The 13,419-nt window shown below is 46.9% G+C and overlaps 1 protein-coding gene across 3 annotated transcripts in view; it reads left to right on the top strand.

Annotated features, from left to right (window-relative positions):
- The window catches only part of Snta1 (syntrophin alpha 1), a 31,687-nt gene that overhangs the window by 17,201 nt on the left and 1,067 nt on the right, over window positions 1-13,419 (top strand). The window contains exons 3-6 of one of the 3 annotated variants that reach the window (XM_041671008.1): window positions 7,710-7,914; window positions 9,692-9,899; window positions 9,990-10,120; window positions 12,225-12,430. In XM_041671008.1, the coding sequence (XP_041526942.1) occupies window positions 7,710-7,914; window positions 9,692-9,899; window positions 9,990-10,120; window positions 12,225-12,430 (750 nt within the window). The remainder of the gene's footprint in view (window positions 1-7,709; window positions 7,915-9,691; window positions 9,900-9,989; window positions 10,121-12,224; window positions 12,431-13,419) is intronic. The other 2 variants (XM_041671009.1, XM_041671011.1) reach the window with 2 other exon arrangements.

Consider the following 13,419-nt stretch of genomic DNA (forward strand, 5'->3'; position numbering starts at 1 on the left):
TGCCAAGGTCATCTTTTCATTCATGACATTTCTCCTCAAGCACCAACACCCTTGCTGGTGATACCCAAGAAGCTTCTAGCCCAGATTTCTGGAGCAGGAGGTAATGATAAAAGTCTTCTAGGAAATTTAAGAACCGTTGGCGGGAAACATGCTGTGGAATCTGGGCCTAAACTGGGGTTGTTGGATTGTGGTGAATGAAGGTGCAGATGGGCAACAGTCTGTCATATTCATGTCATGTTCATGGGATCGGCAGATGATCTGACCTCCTGGTTAAACATGTTAGGGACTATTTCCCCTTTCTAGGTAGTGAGTCAGTTGGCAAGCTCAAATATGTTAAATGCCACACATCATTTTGCCTGTTTATGGAGAAACTGAAAACTGAAGAGATCACTTAAAATTCTGTGCCTAATGAAATAACACTGTTGCAAAAAAGAAAAAAAAAAGTAGTTCAAGGTCATCCTCGACCGCGTCCGAGTCACAAAAGGAGAAAGGAAAGAGACAAAGAAAGTAGGAAATGAAGAAAGATAGGCCCAGGAACAAACAAACAAAAATAGGACATCAAGGCTCAGAGTGGTTATGTCAGAAAAGGAGGACATTAAATCAAGCCACCAGATACCACATTTATGTTCTTGTTCCAGTTCCACAAGTTCCAAGCCTTTCGATACCCATTCCTTTGACAAATGTCCCTCCCTTCTCATACTCCTCCTTTCTTCCTCCCTTTCTTCTTTTCTTCCCCCAGGCTCTTACGTGTGCTAGGCAAGCATTTTACCGAAGAGGGATGCCTTCAGTCACGTCATCGAACACATTTCTTTGTTTTTGTTCAGTTCTAGGCATTTACATGTAGTCTAAGTATTTATTTTCAGACATTTATTTTTCCTCTATGTATATGAGTGTTTTGTTTGTATGTATGTATGTATGTATGTATGTATGTATGTATGTATACTACGTGTGTGCCTGGCACCCTTAGAAGGTGGGGCAGTCCTAGGAACTGGAGTTAAGGACAGTTGTGAGCCACCATGTAGGTGTTGGGAACCAAACCTGGGTCTTTAACCAAAACAGCAAATGCTCTTAACCACTGAACCTATCTCTCCAGCCCCTACATGGTTTTGTTTTTTGGTTTTCCAAAACAGGGTTTCTCTGTGTATCCCTGGCTGTCCTAGAACTCACTCTGAAGACCAGGTTGTCCTCAGAGATCCCCCTGGGTCTGCCTGCTGAGTGTTGGGATTTAAGGTATGAGCCACCACTGCCTGGCCTGCATGCTTCTTGATCTTGCTCTTCATGCCTCAGCCACCAGTGCTGGGACAGCGGTCATGCATTAGCACACTTGGTTTGTGTTTTTATCCTGCTACGTAGTGTAGGTCAAGAGCTGTAGGAGAAGCTGGTGTGCCCTGGCAGGTGAGATGGGGTCCTCTGTTCACACTATTGACATCTGGGTTAGGGTAGAGAGGCTTTAGATTAGTAAAAGGATGAGTCCAAGGTATAATTTCAACAGGGGAAGTAACCGCCCACTCTGAACAGACAGGGAACAGGTTGAGCCCAGCCAACAGATTTCCCAAGTTTCCAGGCCAGGACATTTAGTCACAGGCACTTACTGAGCCCTGGGATGCATTCTGAACATTTCTGCATTGAGCCAAAACAAATGTGACTCCTCTCAGCAAGGCACACGAGACCCTGTGTTCTCCAATTGAACTGGCAGGGGTATGGCCTTGCTTCGTTGCAGAATCTAGTGGAATGCCTCCAGTAGGATCTCTTCCTATGTCCTGTGGCCAGGGCTCACCTCTGCTTTTCCTCTGGTTTCCTTCATTAGCCTCAGCTTCCTGTGTGAGCTTTACTAGGCTGCTGGGCCAGAGACTTGGCTGGGGAGAATGTGGACTCTGGCTGGACCTATCCTTGTAGATTCCACGATCCTGGCCACCAGCCATGGCCGTGTCCTCAGTTCTGGAGGCCATAGTCTGGAGGCAGTCCCACCCTATCTGCTCAAATGAGTCAGGCAGAAGTCAGAGTGGTGAGGCTATTTATGGCCAAACTCTGGGGCCCCCAGGTTTCCACCCTCATTCAGGGAGAGGCCACTTGGTCTGTGAAATCCAAGCCCCGTTTCTGGCACCAGCTGGAACACTCCTCATTTATAGTATGTTCCTATGGCAATAGAGAAAGGTGACCTGGTTCTGGGACAGCCGGGCACACAGTGACTCTTACCAGTTTCTTTGGCTTCAGAATTGACGAATGTTCATTTGCTGAGCATGTAGCATATGAGAAGCCTGTTGGATCCTGAGGACATAGATGAGTCACATGAAGTTCTTGCCTTTACAGTGTTCTCTCCGGGACAGGTGGGGGGGGGTGGGAGACGGGGACAACGACACTGACCTCAGGGGACCGGAGGTGGATTCCCAGCATCCACATAAGGCTGCTTGCTACCACCTGTAGCTTCAGCTGTATGGGATCCAACACCTCCGGCCGCCACAGGCACCTGTTACACAGGTGCAAGGGAGCCGTGTTTTTCTGCTTGCTCCTCTCTCCTTGCTTTGTGTTTTGTGACATAAGGAATGATCGACTTGAGTTATGGCAGCCCTCCTGTGGCTGTGAGGGTGAAGCCAAGAGAAAGACCCAGACTCTAGTGTCACACCTGTCCCATGAACTAAAGCTTAATTACCTTCCTTAGCGTTCTTTTCCTTTCAGTCATTTGAGATAGAGCCTAATTCTGTAGCCCAGGGTAGCCTAGAACTCTTGGTAATCCAACTGCCTTAGAATCTCCCAAGGTCTGGGATTATAGGTGTGAGCCACACTGCTGCCTTACGATTTCTAGCTGTCTGTCTGTCTGTCTCCTTCTTGTAGATTGATCTGAGACTCCTTATGTAGTTAAGGATGACTCTGAATTCCTCATGCCTGGTCATGTTCAAACTCTTTTTTTTTCTCTCTTCTTTTCTTCCTTCCCTCCCTTCCCTCCCTCCTTCACTCCATCCCTCCATCCCTCTCTCCCACCCTCCCTTTTCTTTCTTTGATATAGGGTTTCTCTGTAACAGTCCTGGAACTCACTATGTACACCAGGCTGGCCTCGAACTCACAGAGATTCGCTTGTCTCTGCCTTGAGTGCTGGGAGGCATGTGCCACCACTGCCAGGCTTTGTTTCTATTTCTTTTGAGAGCGGATTCAAGTGTCCTGGGTTTGAATTTGCTTTTTTAAAATTCTTTTTTATTGTTTTATTTTTTTATTGATTTTTATTGAGCTCTACATTTTTCTCTGCTCCCCTCCCTGCCTCTCCCTTTCCCCCTTCAACCCTCCTTCAAGGTCCCCATGCTCCCAATTTACTCAGGAGATCTTGTTTTTTCTACTTTCTACTTCCCATGTAGATTAGATCTATGTAAGTCTCTCTTAGTGTCCGCATTGTTGTCTAAGTTCTCTGGGATTGTGGTTTGTAGGCTGGCTTTCTTTGCTTTATGTTTAAAAATCACCTATGAGCCGGGCGATGGTGGCGCACGCCTTTAATCCCAGCACTCGGGAGGCAGAGGTAGGCGGATCTCTGTGAGTTCGAGACCAGCCTGGTCTACAGAACTAGTTCCAGGACAGGCTCCAAAGCCACAGAGAAACCCTGTCTCGAAAAACCAAAAAAAAAAAAAAAAAACAAAACAAAACAAAACAAAAAAAAAAAACCCCCAAAAAAAACCAAAAAAAAAAAAAAAACCACCTATGAGTGAGTACATGTGATAATTGTCTTTCTGTGTCTGGGTTACCTCACTCAAAATAATGCTTTCTAGCTCCATCCATTTTCCTGCAAAATTCAAGCTGTCGTTACTTTTTTTTTCTGCTGTGTAGTGCTCCATTGTGTAAATGTACCACACTTTCCTTATCCATTCTTCGGTGGAGGGGCATTTAGGTTGTTTCCAGGTTCTGGCTATGACAAACAAAGCTGCTATGAACATAGTTGAGCATATGTCCTTGTGGCACCAGACCCCATTTCAGATGGTTGTGAGCTACCATGTGGTTGCTGGGAATTGAACTCAGGACCTTTGGAAGAGCAGGCAATGCTCTTAACCTCTGAGCCATCTCTCCAGCCCCCAGTTCAATAATTTTTAAAATAATGTATTTAACTTTATTTTATGTGCATTGGTGTGAAGGTGTCAGATCTCCTGGAACTGGAGTTACAGACAGTTGTGAGCTCTGCAGAGATGGCTCAGTGTTAAGAGCACTGCTGCTCACATAGAGGGGCCGGGTTTGGCTCCCTGCACTGACATCAGGTGGACCCCAGTGGCCCGTAGCACCAGCTCCAGGTAATCTGAGGCCCTATTTTGGTGTCTGCTGGTTCGTGCTAGTCTTATTCCATGTGCTCACTGCAGTGTGAGCCAGTGGTGGTTCTGCTGTATAGAGCGACACATTTCCATCGTCACCAAAGGCCCTTTCAGTGATACTGGGTGGATCTGCCAGGGTCGCTGGTCACATGTGCTGGTTAAGATGCTAGCTGGCCCTGTCAGAAATAAACCCATGATCCATGGTGCCTTAGAGATAATAAAAGTAAGCCAGGTAGTGGTGGTGGTATACTTCTTTAATTCCTGCAGAGGCAGGAGGATCTCTGAGTTCAAGGCCAGCCTGGTCTACAGAGTGGGTTCCAGGCCAACACAGAGAAATCTTATCTTAAAAAACCAAAATCAAAACTGGAAAAAAAAAGGATAAAGTTAGCTGGACATGATCACACATGCCTACAATCCTAGTGTTTGGGAGGCCAGTATGAGACTCTATTTCAAAAAGACCAACAGCAGGGCTGGAGAGATGGCTCAGTGGTTAAGAGCATTTGCTGTTCTTGCAGAGGACCTGACATGGTGCTCAAGGTGCCCTCCTCGGACCTCTGAGGACACCAGGCATACATGTGGGGTACAAACACACATTTGAGCAAAACTTTCTTACACATAAAATAAAATATATAAATCTAAAAAGAAAATTAAAAGAAGGCCAAACAGTGTAATAGAAGTTTTTCTCTTTTTTCTTTCCTTTTCTTCTCCCTTCCTTCTTCTCTTCTTCCTTTCCTTTTTTCTTCTCTCTGTCCTCTTTTTCATTCTTTCTGTTTTTTATTTTATCCTATTTTATATTTATTTACTTATTTTTTTTTTCAAGACAGCGTTTCTCTGTGTAGTTTTGGTTGTCCTGGAACTTGCTCTGGCCTTTAACTCACAGAGGATCTGCCTTTCTCTGCCTCTGGAGTGCTGGGAGCAAAGGTGTATACTACCTCTGCCCATCTTCTATTTTATTTTTTAACAGAGTATATTACTCTATAGCTTAGGCTGGCCTGGAATACTCTATAGCAGTGGTTCTCAACCTGTGGGTCTCATCCACCACCGGGTCAGATATCCTGCATATCAGATATTTGCATTACAATTCATAACAGTAGCAAAATTAAGGTTGTGAAGTAGCAATGAAATAATTTTGTGGTTGGGGGGTCACTGCATCATGAGGAACCGTATTAAAGGGTTGCAGCATTAGGAAGTTGAGAATCACTGCTCTATAGCGTCCAGTTCTTGGCAGTCCTCCTGGCCAGCTGCCTGAGTTCTGGGATTACAGGTGTGAACAGCACACAGCTCTGTCTCCACTTCTCATCTCCCTTCTACTGCTTCCTTCTTTTTTTGTGGTACCAAGGACTGAACTCAGGGATTTAAATATGCAAGACAAGAATTCTGCTGGAATCACCCCCTCTGTAAACTCTCCCACTCTCTCCCTCCCTCTCTCTTTGGTGCTAGAGATGGAACCTTGTGCCTGCGTATGCTCGACAAGAAATCTACCACAGGGCTATCTTCCCAGCCTGATTCTATTTTTTTTTTTTCAACACAGGGTTTCTTTAGAGGTGTGAACAACCACCGCCTGGTGATTTTGCGGTTTCTTTTTTTTTTTTTTTTTTTGGTGAGATGGGATTGTGTGGCCCAGGCTAGTCTCAAACTCCTGATTTTCCTTTTTTTGACCTTTTAAATGTTTGGTTTACAGTCAAGTGCCACACATCTGTCTTATTTATTTAGGTTTTTAAAAAGACAGTGTTCCTCTGTGCCCTGGAACTTTTTCTGTAGACCAGGCTTGTCCTTGAACTGGGATTATTGAGGTGGGGGTCTAGCTAAATCACCCAGACTGGCCTCAACTCGTGACACTTCTGCCTCAGCCTCTGCATAGCTAGGATTAAAGACAGCTAATGTCACCATGCCTGGAAGATGTTTTGTTTTGAAAACATTATTCTTAAAAATTTTAAATATTTATGTGTGTGTGTTTACCTGTGCTTGATAGCCCAAATGTTTTGTTTAGGTAAAGGTTGCAAGTCTGATGTTAGCAATTCTGAGATAATTGCATCTGTGTATGTATATTCGAACTGGACTACACTATCTATATTTTGAAATTATTTTTATTTTATTATTTTATGTTCTAGAGTATTTTGCCTGCATATATGTCTGTGTACCATGTACATGAATGGCCCACTGAGGTCAGAAGAAAGCCTTGGAACCCCTGGAAATGGAGTTAGAAACAGTTGTGAACTGTCATGTGGGTGCAGGGAATAGAACCTGGGTTCTCTTAGAAGAGCAGTCAGTGCTCTTAACCACTGAGTCATCTCTCCAGTACCCAGCTATCTCTATTTTAATTGGGCTTCCTTAGAGCATGGCTCACATCCTCATGTTTAAGATGGTATCCTGTTAGTCTGGCTTCTGGCCAGGGAAAGGAGAACATAGGGGAAAGGAAAGGACACCTCTTTTCCCTATCAGTCAAAGCCTGCTATTTGCATCCACTATTCTTTTCTCATGCTAGTGACCAGAATTAGTAACATGGATATTTATGAATGCAAAGGATCCTGGGAAATGAAGTCTTTCAGGGGCTATTAATATATTGGAGGATAATGAGCAATGCCATAGAACTCCTCATTCAACTCCTGCTGGCAGATACGAGGTATGAAGAGATGGAAACAAGCCCCAGGACAGAGCTAGCAGCCACACAGCCTGACTTCCATCTCGGTGCTCTGAGCCTGTCTCCCTGCAGTGGTGTTCTCTCTCTCCTCTCTCCCAGCTCCACTCCTCTTTTCTCCACGTCTCTATTTTCCTTTTCCTCTCCTGTCCTCTCTCTTTCTCATCTCAGTATGTAGCCCATGCTGGCCCTGAGATCCTCCTGCTTCCACCTACTGAGTGCTGGGATCCTAGGTACATGCCACCATTGCCTGGCCGGCTTCTGTTGTCTTTTTTTGTGAATGACCACCCGAAGGCCCTGAACTCTCTGACTCCTTGCTTGGAACTTACTTACTTGGCCACACTTGTTGCAAAGGAGGCTGGAAATGTAGTCTTTGTTCTAGACGGCTCCGTGTCCATAAACCATGCTAAACGAGTAGATGGATACTGGGAGGTATCAGATATTTTCTACCCTTCTGTCAATTCTAGAAAATTTACTTTAGAAAATTATAATATTAGGCTTAAATTAAACTTTTTAAAATAATTCATTTTATTTTATGTGAATTGGTGTTCTGCCTGCATGTTTGTCTGGGTGAGGTTGTTAGATCTTGGAGTTACAGACAGTTGTGAGCTGGCATGTGGATGCTGGGACTTGAACCTGGGTCCTCTGGAAGAGCAGTGAGTGCTCTTAGCCACTGAGTCCTCTCTCCAGCCCCATAAACTAAGCTTTTAATTAACTGGTGACAATCGTGATATATGCTACATGGAGTTCATGCCACTGTGGTAACAGGTGACCTCTCTCCTTACCAGTTAAATACATGAAGGAGGTCTCACCGTATTTCAAGAATTCTGCTGGCGGGACCTCCGTTGGCTGGGACTCACCCCCTGCCTCGCCTCTTCAGCGCCAGCCTTCTTCCCCTGGACTTCAGCCCAGGAACCTCAGTGAGGCTAAACACATATCCTTGAAGATGGCATATGTTTCAAGGAGGTGCACCCCCACTGACCCGGAACCCAGGTGAGGCTGGAGTGGGGAGGCACTCAGATAACACAAATGAAAGGTATCTGTGCTGTATATAAGTGACTAACATGTTATCAGCATCCATGCTGGCACGGAAGCAGGTGCTTTGCAGCTATGTCAAATGGATCCATGAATTAACTCTAGGGTGATGGCATGCATTGCTTCTCTCTCTCTCTCTCTCTCTCTCTCTCTCTCTCTCTCTCTCTCCTAAGACAGGGTTTCTCTGTGTAGCTCTGACTACCTTGGAACTCGCTCTATATATAGACCAGGCTGGCCTCAAACTCACAGAGATCTGCCTGCCTCTGTCTCCTGAGTGCTGGGATCAAAGGTGTCCCTGCATATCTGGTGTTTTGAATTTCATCTTTCTGCTGGGAGTAGACTGTGTGTGTGTACGGCACTACGCGTGTTCTGCACTCTGTGCTGCGGTACAGTTCACGCTATGGGCAAGGGGCTGGAGACTGATATTAACACAGACAGAGACACAGGTCATCCTTGAATTCCCCAAGAACGCCCCCTTGAATCAAGAATGCCCACTTTATTGGTTCCAGGGCAGCTTATCTAGTCTCCTTGACCAATGGCCACACCTAACTCTCAGCTGCAAGCCCACCAGAAACCACTCCCTGTCTTGTGCTCAGAGCAGCTGCAAGCACAGGAAAACAAGTTGTTTGCTCGGAGCAGCTGCAAGCATAACAAGTTGTTTACTCTGGCAGGCAAGGGGTTACAGGAAATTCAGGGTCTGGGGTCCATAGCCCCCAGCATGTGTGTAGGGAGGGGTGGATTTGGTGGAATCTGTCTTTGGAGATTATCACCTAGGAAAGATTTACCTTTGATTCTCAGAGTGGTTAGACCTGGATCTAACTGGCAGGCATAACTGCAAGGGAAGCCATGAACTCTCCCTCCATAGTTGACGGCATGGATTTTGTTTCTTTCTCTCTTCTCTCTCTTTCAGACAGGGTCTCGTATAATTTAGGTACTTAAGTCTTTAAAAATTTTTGATTGTATTTATTCCTGCCCCTCCCCGCCCCATATATGGGCACACCACATGTGTGGAGGTCAGAGGACAACTTTTAGGAGTTGGTTCTCTTCCACATTTTTTAAAAAGATTTATTTATTTATTATGTGTACAGTGTTTTGTCTATCTGTCTTCTTGCTGGCCAGAAGAGGGCACCAGATCTTATTACAGATGGCTGTGAGCCACCATGTGGTTGCTGGGAATTAAACTCAGGACCTCTGGAAGAGCAGTCAGTGCTCTTAACCTCTGAGCCATCTCTCCAGCCCCTCTTTAGTCTTTTCTTGCCTGCCTCAGCCTGATTTGATTACAGATGTGTACTACTTGGCCCAGTTCTTTGTTATATAGGTAAACTTGGTCTTCTAAAATTCTTAATGTATTTTCCCTATTAGTAGATGAATGCCTTAGATTCTAGGCAACAGGGAGGCCTGGAAAGCTAACTCAGCAGGAACCTTTCATGGAAGCCAGGAGAAAAGGGTATTGGCCATAACTGTGGCTCTTGGCACGTGTTTGAGTGGGAATCTAGAAATCTGTGTATATATATGTGTGTGTGTTGTGTGTGTGTATGTGTGTTGTGGTTTTTTTTTTTTTTGGCCCTAGATCCTGCGAGGTTCTAACACCCATGGCTGGGATTCTATCTACAAACTCAGTCCTTACCTCTCATGGACACCCTGTGTGGTTTCTTCCAGTTTGGCAGTGGGTGGGTTTCTTGGACCAGATGCTGACCAGTGACATGTCTTATTTTTTAATCCCATGTGCCTTTAGGTATCTGGAAATCTGGGCAGCAGATGGCCAGGACACCCTCTTCTTGAGGGCCAAGGATGAGGCCAGTGCAAGGTCATGGGCAGGTGCCATCCAAGCCCAGATCAGCACTTTCATACCTTGGGTCAAGGATGAGCTGCTGGCACTGCTGACAGCCACAGGTACAGCTGGGAACCAGGACATCAAGCAGATTGGCTGGCTGACAGAACAGGTGCTTGCTGTCACCCCTTGTCACCCCGTGCCCTTCTGGCCCTTTGACCTCTTTTCCTTCCATCCCTCCTCATTACCGTTTTGCTTGCAGCTGCCCAGTGGGGGTACGGCTCCAACCCTGGCCCTGCTGACGGAGAAGGAGTTGCTCCTCTACTGCTCTCTCCCCCAGACTCGAGAGGCCCTGAGCAGGCCAGCCCGTACTGCCCCGCTCATTGCCACCAGGTACCAAGGAGCAGGGGCACTGGGTTGCACTCAATGGTTGTACTCAAGACGTGGGAGGGTGGTGTTCCAGATGGGCCCCAACACCCCAAACCCCAGCCCTGTTCTGCCTCCAGCTACTTCCCAGGTGATCTGCTTCTTTTAGCCACAATTTTTCCTCGTTTTTAAAGCTGAGGCTCAGAACAGAAAAATGTAAAGTATTCATTGTCCCTCAGTTACTGATACCTGCATCTGCATGGTTCAGGGGACACAAAGTTAACAGGTACAATCACTGCCCTCAGGGAGAACCCAGAGTCAGGAGACAGACACAGAATTGTCTGGCTATTGGAGACACCTAGCTGTCTGGCTTGGCCAGGGGAGACTTAATGACATTGATGAATGAGAAGTGTGGCTTTTGAGGAAGGATGGTAGAGCATCTTACAGAGGTACAGAGGCATGAAGGGCTAGAACATGTTCATGACCTGTGAATGTAGTAGAACCAGATGCAGAATCCACATGGGAAGTAGGGGTGGGGAAAGAGATAACTGTCTGGTGAAGGAATATTGTATTATCAAGATTGTGTGTAAGCCGGGCGGTGGTGGCGAATGCCTTTAATCCCAGCACTAGGGAGGCAGAGGCAGGCAGATCTCTGTGAGTTCGAGACCAGTCTGGTCTACCAGAGCTAGTTCCAGGACAGGCTCCAAAGCCACAGAGAAACCCTGTCTTGAAAAACCAAAAAAAAAAAAAAAAGATTGTGTGTATCTCTGTGTGTGTTTGTGTGCATGTGCGTGCGTGCATTCATGTATACAAATATAGAAACCAGAGGTCGTATTCAGATACTTTTCTCTATTTTTCTCTACCTTATCTTTTGAGACTTTGTCTCTCACCAAACCTAGAGGTTGCTATTTCTGGCTAGATTGGCTGGCCATTAAGTTCATGCAATCCACCTGTCTCTGCCGTGTCCAGTCCTGCGGATGGCCTTGAACTTGTCTGCCTCTGCCTCTAAGTGCTGGGATTAAAGGCATGAGCTGCCACACCCACTCAATATTTTTTTTGGGACAGGGTCTCTCATTGAACTCAGCTTGCTGTTTGGGCTAGACTGGCAGACTAGTGGCCCCCGTTTCAGCGTCCCCAGCACTGGGGCTGCAGGTATCTGCTGCCATGTCTGGCTTTTCCATAGATGCCAGGGACACAAACTCAGGTCCTCATGCTTGAGGAGTAAATGCTTTACCCACTGAGTCATCTCTCCAATCCCAGCATTATCGCTGGAGGGGGTAAGCTGGGGAGTCAGGAGACTAGGGCTGTGTTTTAGAGGAAGCCCTGTGCCTGCCACGGAGAACTTTCACTGGGGAAGGGAGGGCAGAAGCTGGGAGGCTGCCATCTCTTCAGGAGACGTGGGTGGAGGAAGCATCTGGAGAAGCGCAGAGGCATTTGCAGAGGAAAGGGGCATGGGTGGGAACTCACAGGCACAGTGCTTGGCAGATGGGAGAGGGCAGGAGACATCTTGGATGAATAGGAGGTTTGGAGTGGTTTTGTGTGTGTGTGTGTGTGTTGGCGGGGGCAGTGGGACTGGAGCGATGGTGCCTATGGAGGATGTTCAACGAGATGCTGAGTCAGGTCCAGAGTATATGTGGGAAACACAGGGACCATGGCTCAGAAGCTTGGGGACTGTCCGGTCAGAGGTTCAGGGCTGGAGTGCGGGGCTTCAGTAGAAGCTCTAACGGGAAGCAGAGTGGATGGAGTGAGGAACAGAGGAGTCTAAGGGCTAGAACTTAGAGGTCTGCTGGCCAGACAGGGGCAGTGAATTCCAGACTAGCCAAGGCTCATGAAAAGTAAGGCTAGTGAGTGCTAGAGGAACTAGTTTAGACAGCTCATTTCAGAGGAGGGAATATTTGAACAAAGGTCCACAGGACGTGAAAGAGCGAGTGGCGTGGGGATCGGGAGGAGTAGCCAGGCAGAGGGAACAATATGAGTGAGGACCTCCGCTAGGGCTGAAGTGAGGCTAAGGGTGAGATGGAGGAGACACACCCCTGCAGCTTCCGTCCTCCGAAAGGATGCAGGTCACTGCCTTGACCCCACCCCACCCCACCTCAAGGCCTCACCACTTGGCCCTCTGCTCTGCACGCAGGCTGGTGCACTCAGGCCCGTCCAAGGGCTCAGTGCCCTATGATGCAGAACTCTCCTTTGCCCTGCGGACGGGCACACGTCATGGGGTGGACACTCACCTGTTCAGTGTGGAGTCACCGCAGGAGCTGGCAGCCTGGACCCGACAGCTAGTGGATGGCTGTCACCGGGCTGCTGAAGGTGTGCAAGAAGTGTCTACAGGTGTGCCAGGTGGAGCCTCTTGTGCCTAGAGGCGTTCAAGTTTCTTTATGACTTTTCTGGAGGGGGATAACTAGTGGAGGTTGGGTCTTTTAAGAAGCCCCTGTTTGGGGTATGCAGGTGCTCTAGATGTTTTACTCTTTTGGCTTTTGGGGGGCCCATCACCACCCAGCTCCCAAATAAATCTCACACAAAGGCTTAGTCTTAGAAATTCCAGACCTTAGCAGCCTGGCTTCTTCCTTGCTGTGGAGATATATATCCCGACTACCTTTCGCCTTTCTCTGTGGCTTGCTGGCTGGCTGGTCCCTGATGTCCTCCTCTCTTGCTTCTCTTCTTCCTTGGTTCTCCTATTTATACTCTGCCTGCCAGCCCCACCCATCCTTGCTCCTGCCTTGCTATTAGCTGTTTCGCTCTTTATTAGACTATCAGATATTTTAGACAGGTAAAGAATCAGTTTCACAGAGTTAAACAAATGCAGCATAGACAAAAGCAATACACCTTAAAATAACATTCCCCAACACTCTGGGAGGAAGGGAGACATTTTTCCTTAGTCTTTTTTCTGTTCTCTTTGCGATTCTGCTGGTAGGGATGGATACCTGGTGGCGTGCACCTTTCATTTTAGCACTTGGGAGCTAGGGCAGGTGGATCTCTGTGGGTCTGAGGCCAGCCTGGTCTACATAGCAAATTCCAGGCAAGCCAGGGCTACACAATGAGATCCTGTCTTGGGGGCAAGGCTGTAGGTAAAATAGCTTTGAATTTCAAACGATGCATAGTTTTTTATATGCCAATCTAAATTATCCACTTAAATTTCATAAATTTAAAGTTAACTGTACTCTCCTGTGCCTCTAATGGGATAAACTATGTACATCACAGAAATTAACTCTTTTATTCCGAGAATTGAACCCAAGACCTTGTATGTGATAGCTAAATCCTCTCCCACAGAACCTCCCAGCCCAAGCTTCTTCAACACAGGTGCTAGAAGTGGGGACAGAAGCAGCTGT

The sequence above is a fragment of the Microtus oregoni genome, unplaced genomic scaffold (genome assembly GCF_018167655.1).
Source record: "Microtus oregoni isolate MIOR12 unplaced genomic scaffold, Mior012 000020F_ref0000438, whole genome shotgun sequence".
Classification (NCBI taxonomy): domain Eukaryota; kingdom Metazoa; phylum Chordata; class Mammalia; order Rodentia; family Cricetidae; genus Microtus; species Microtus oregoni.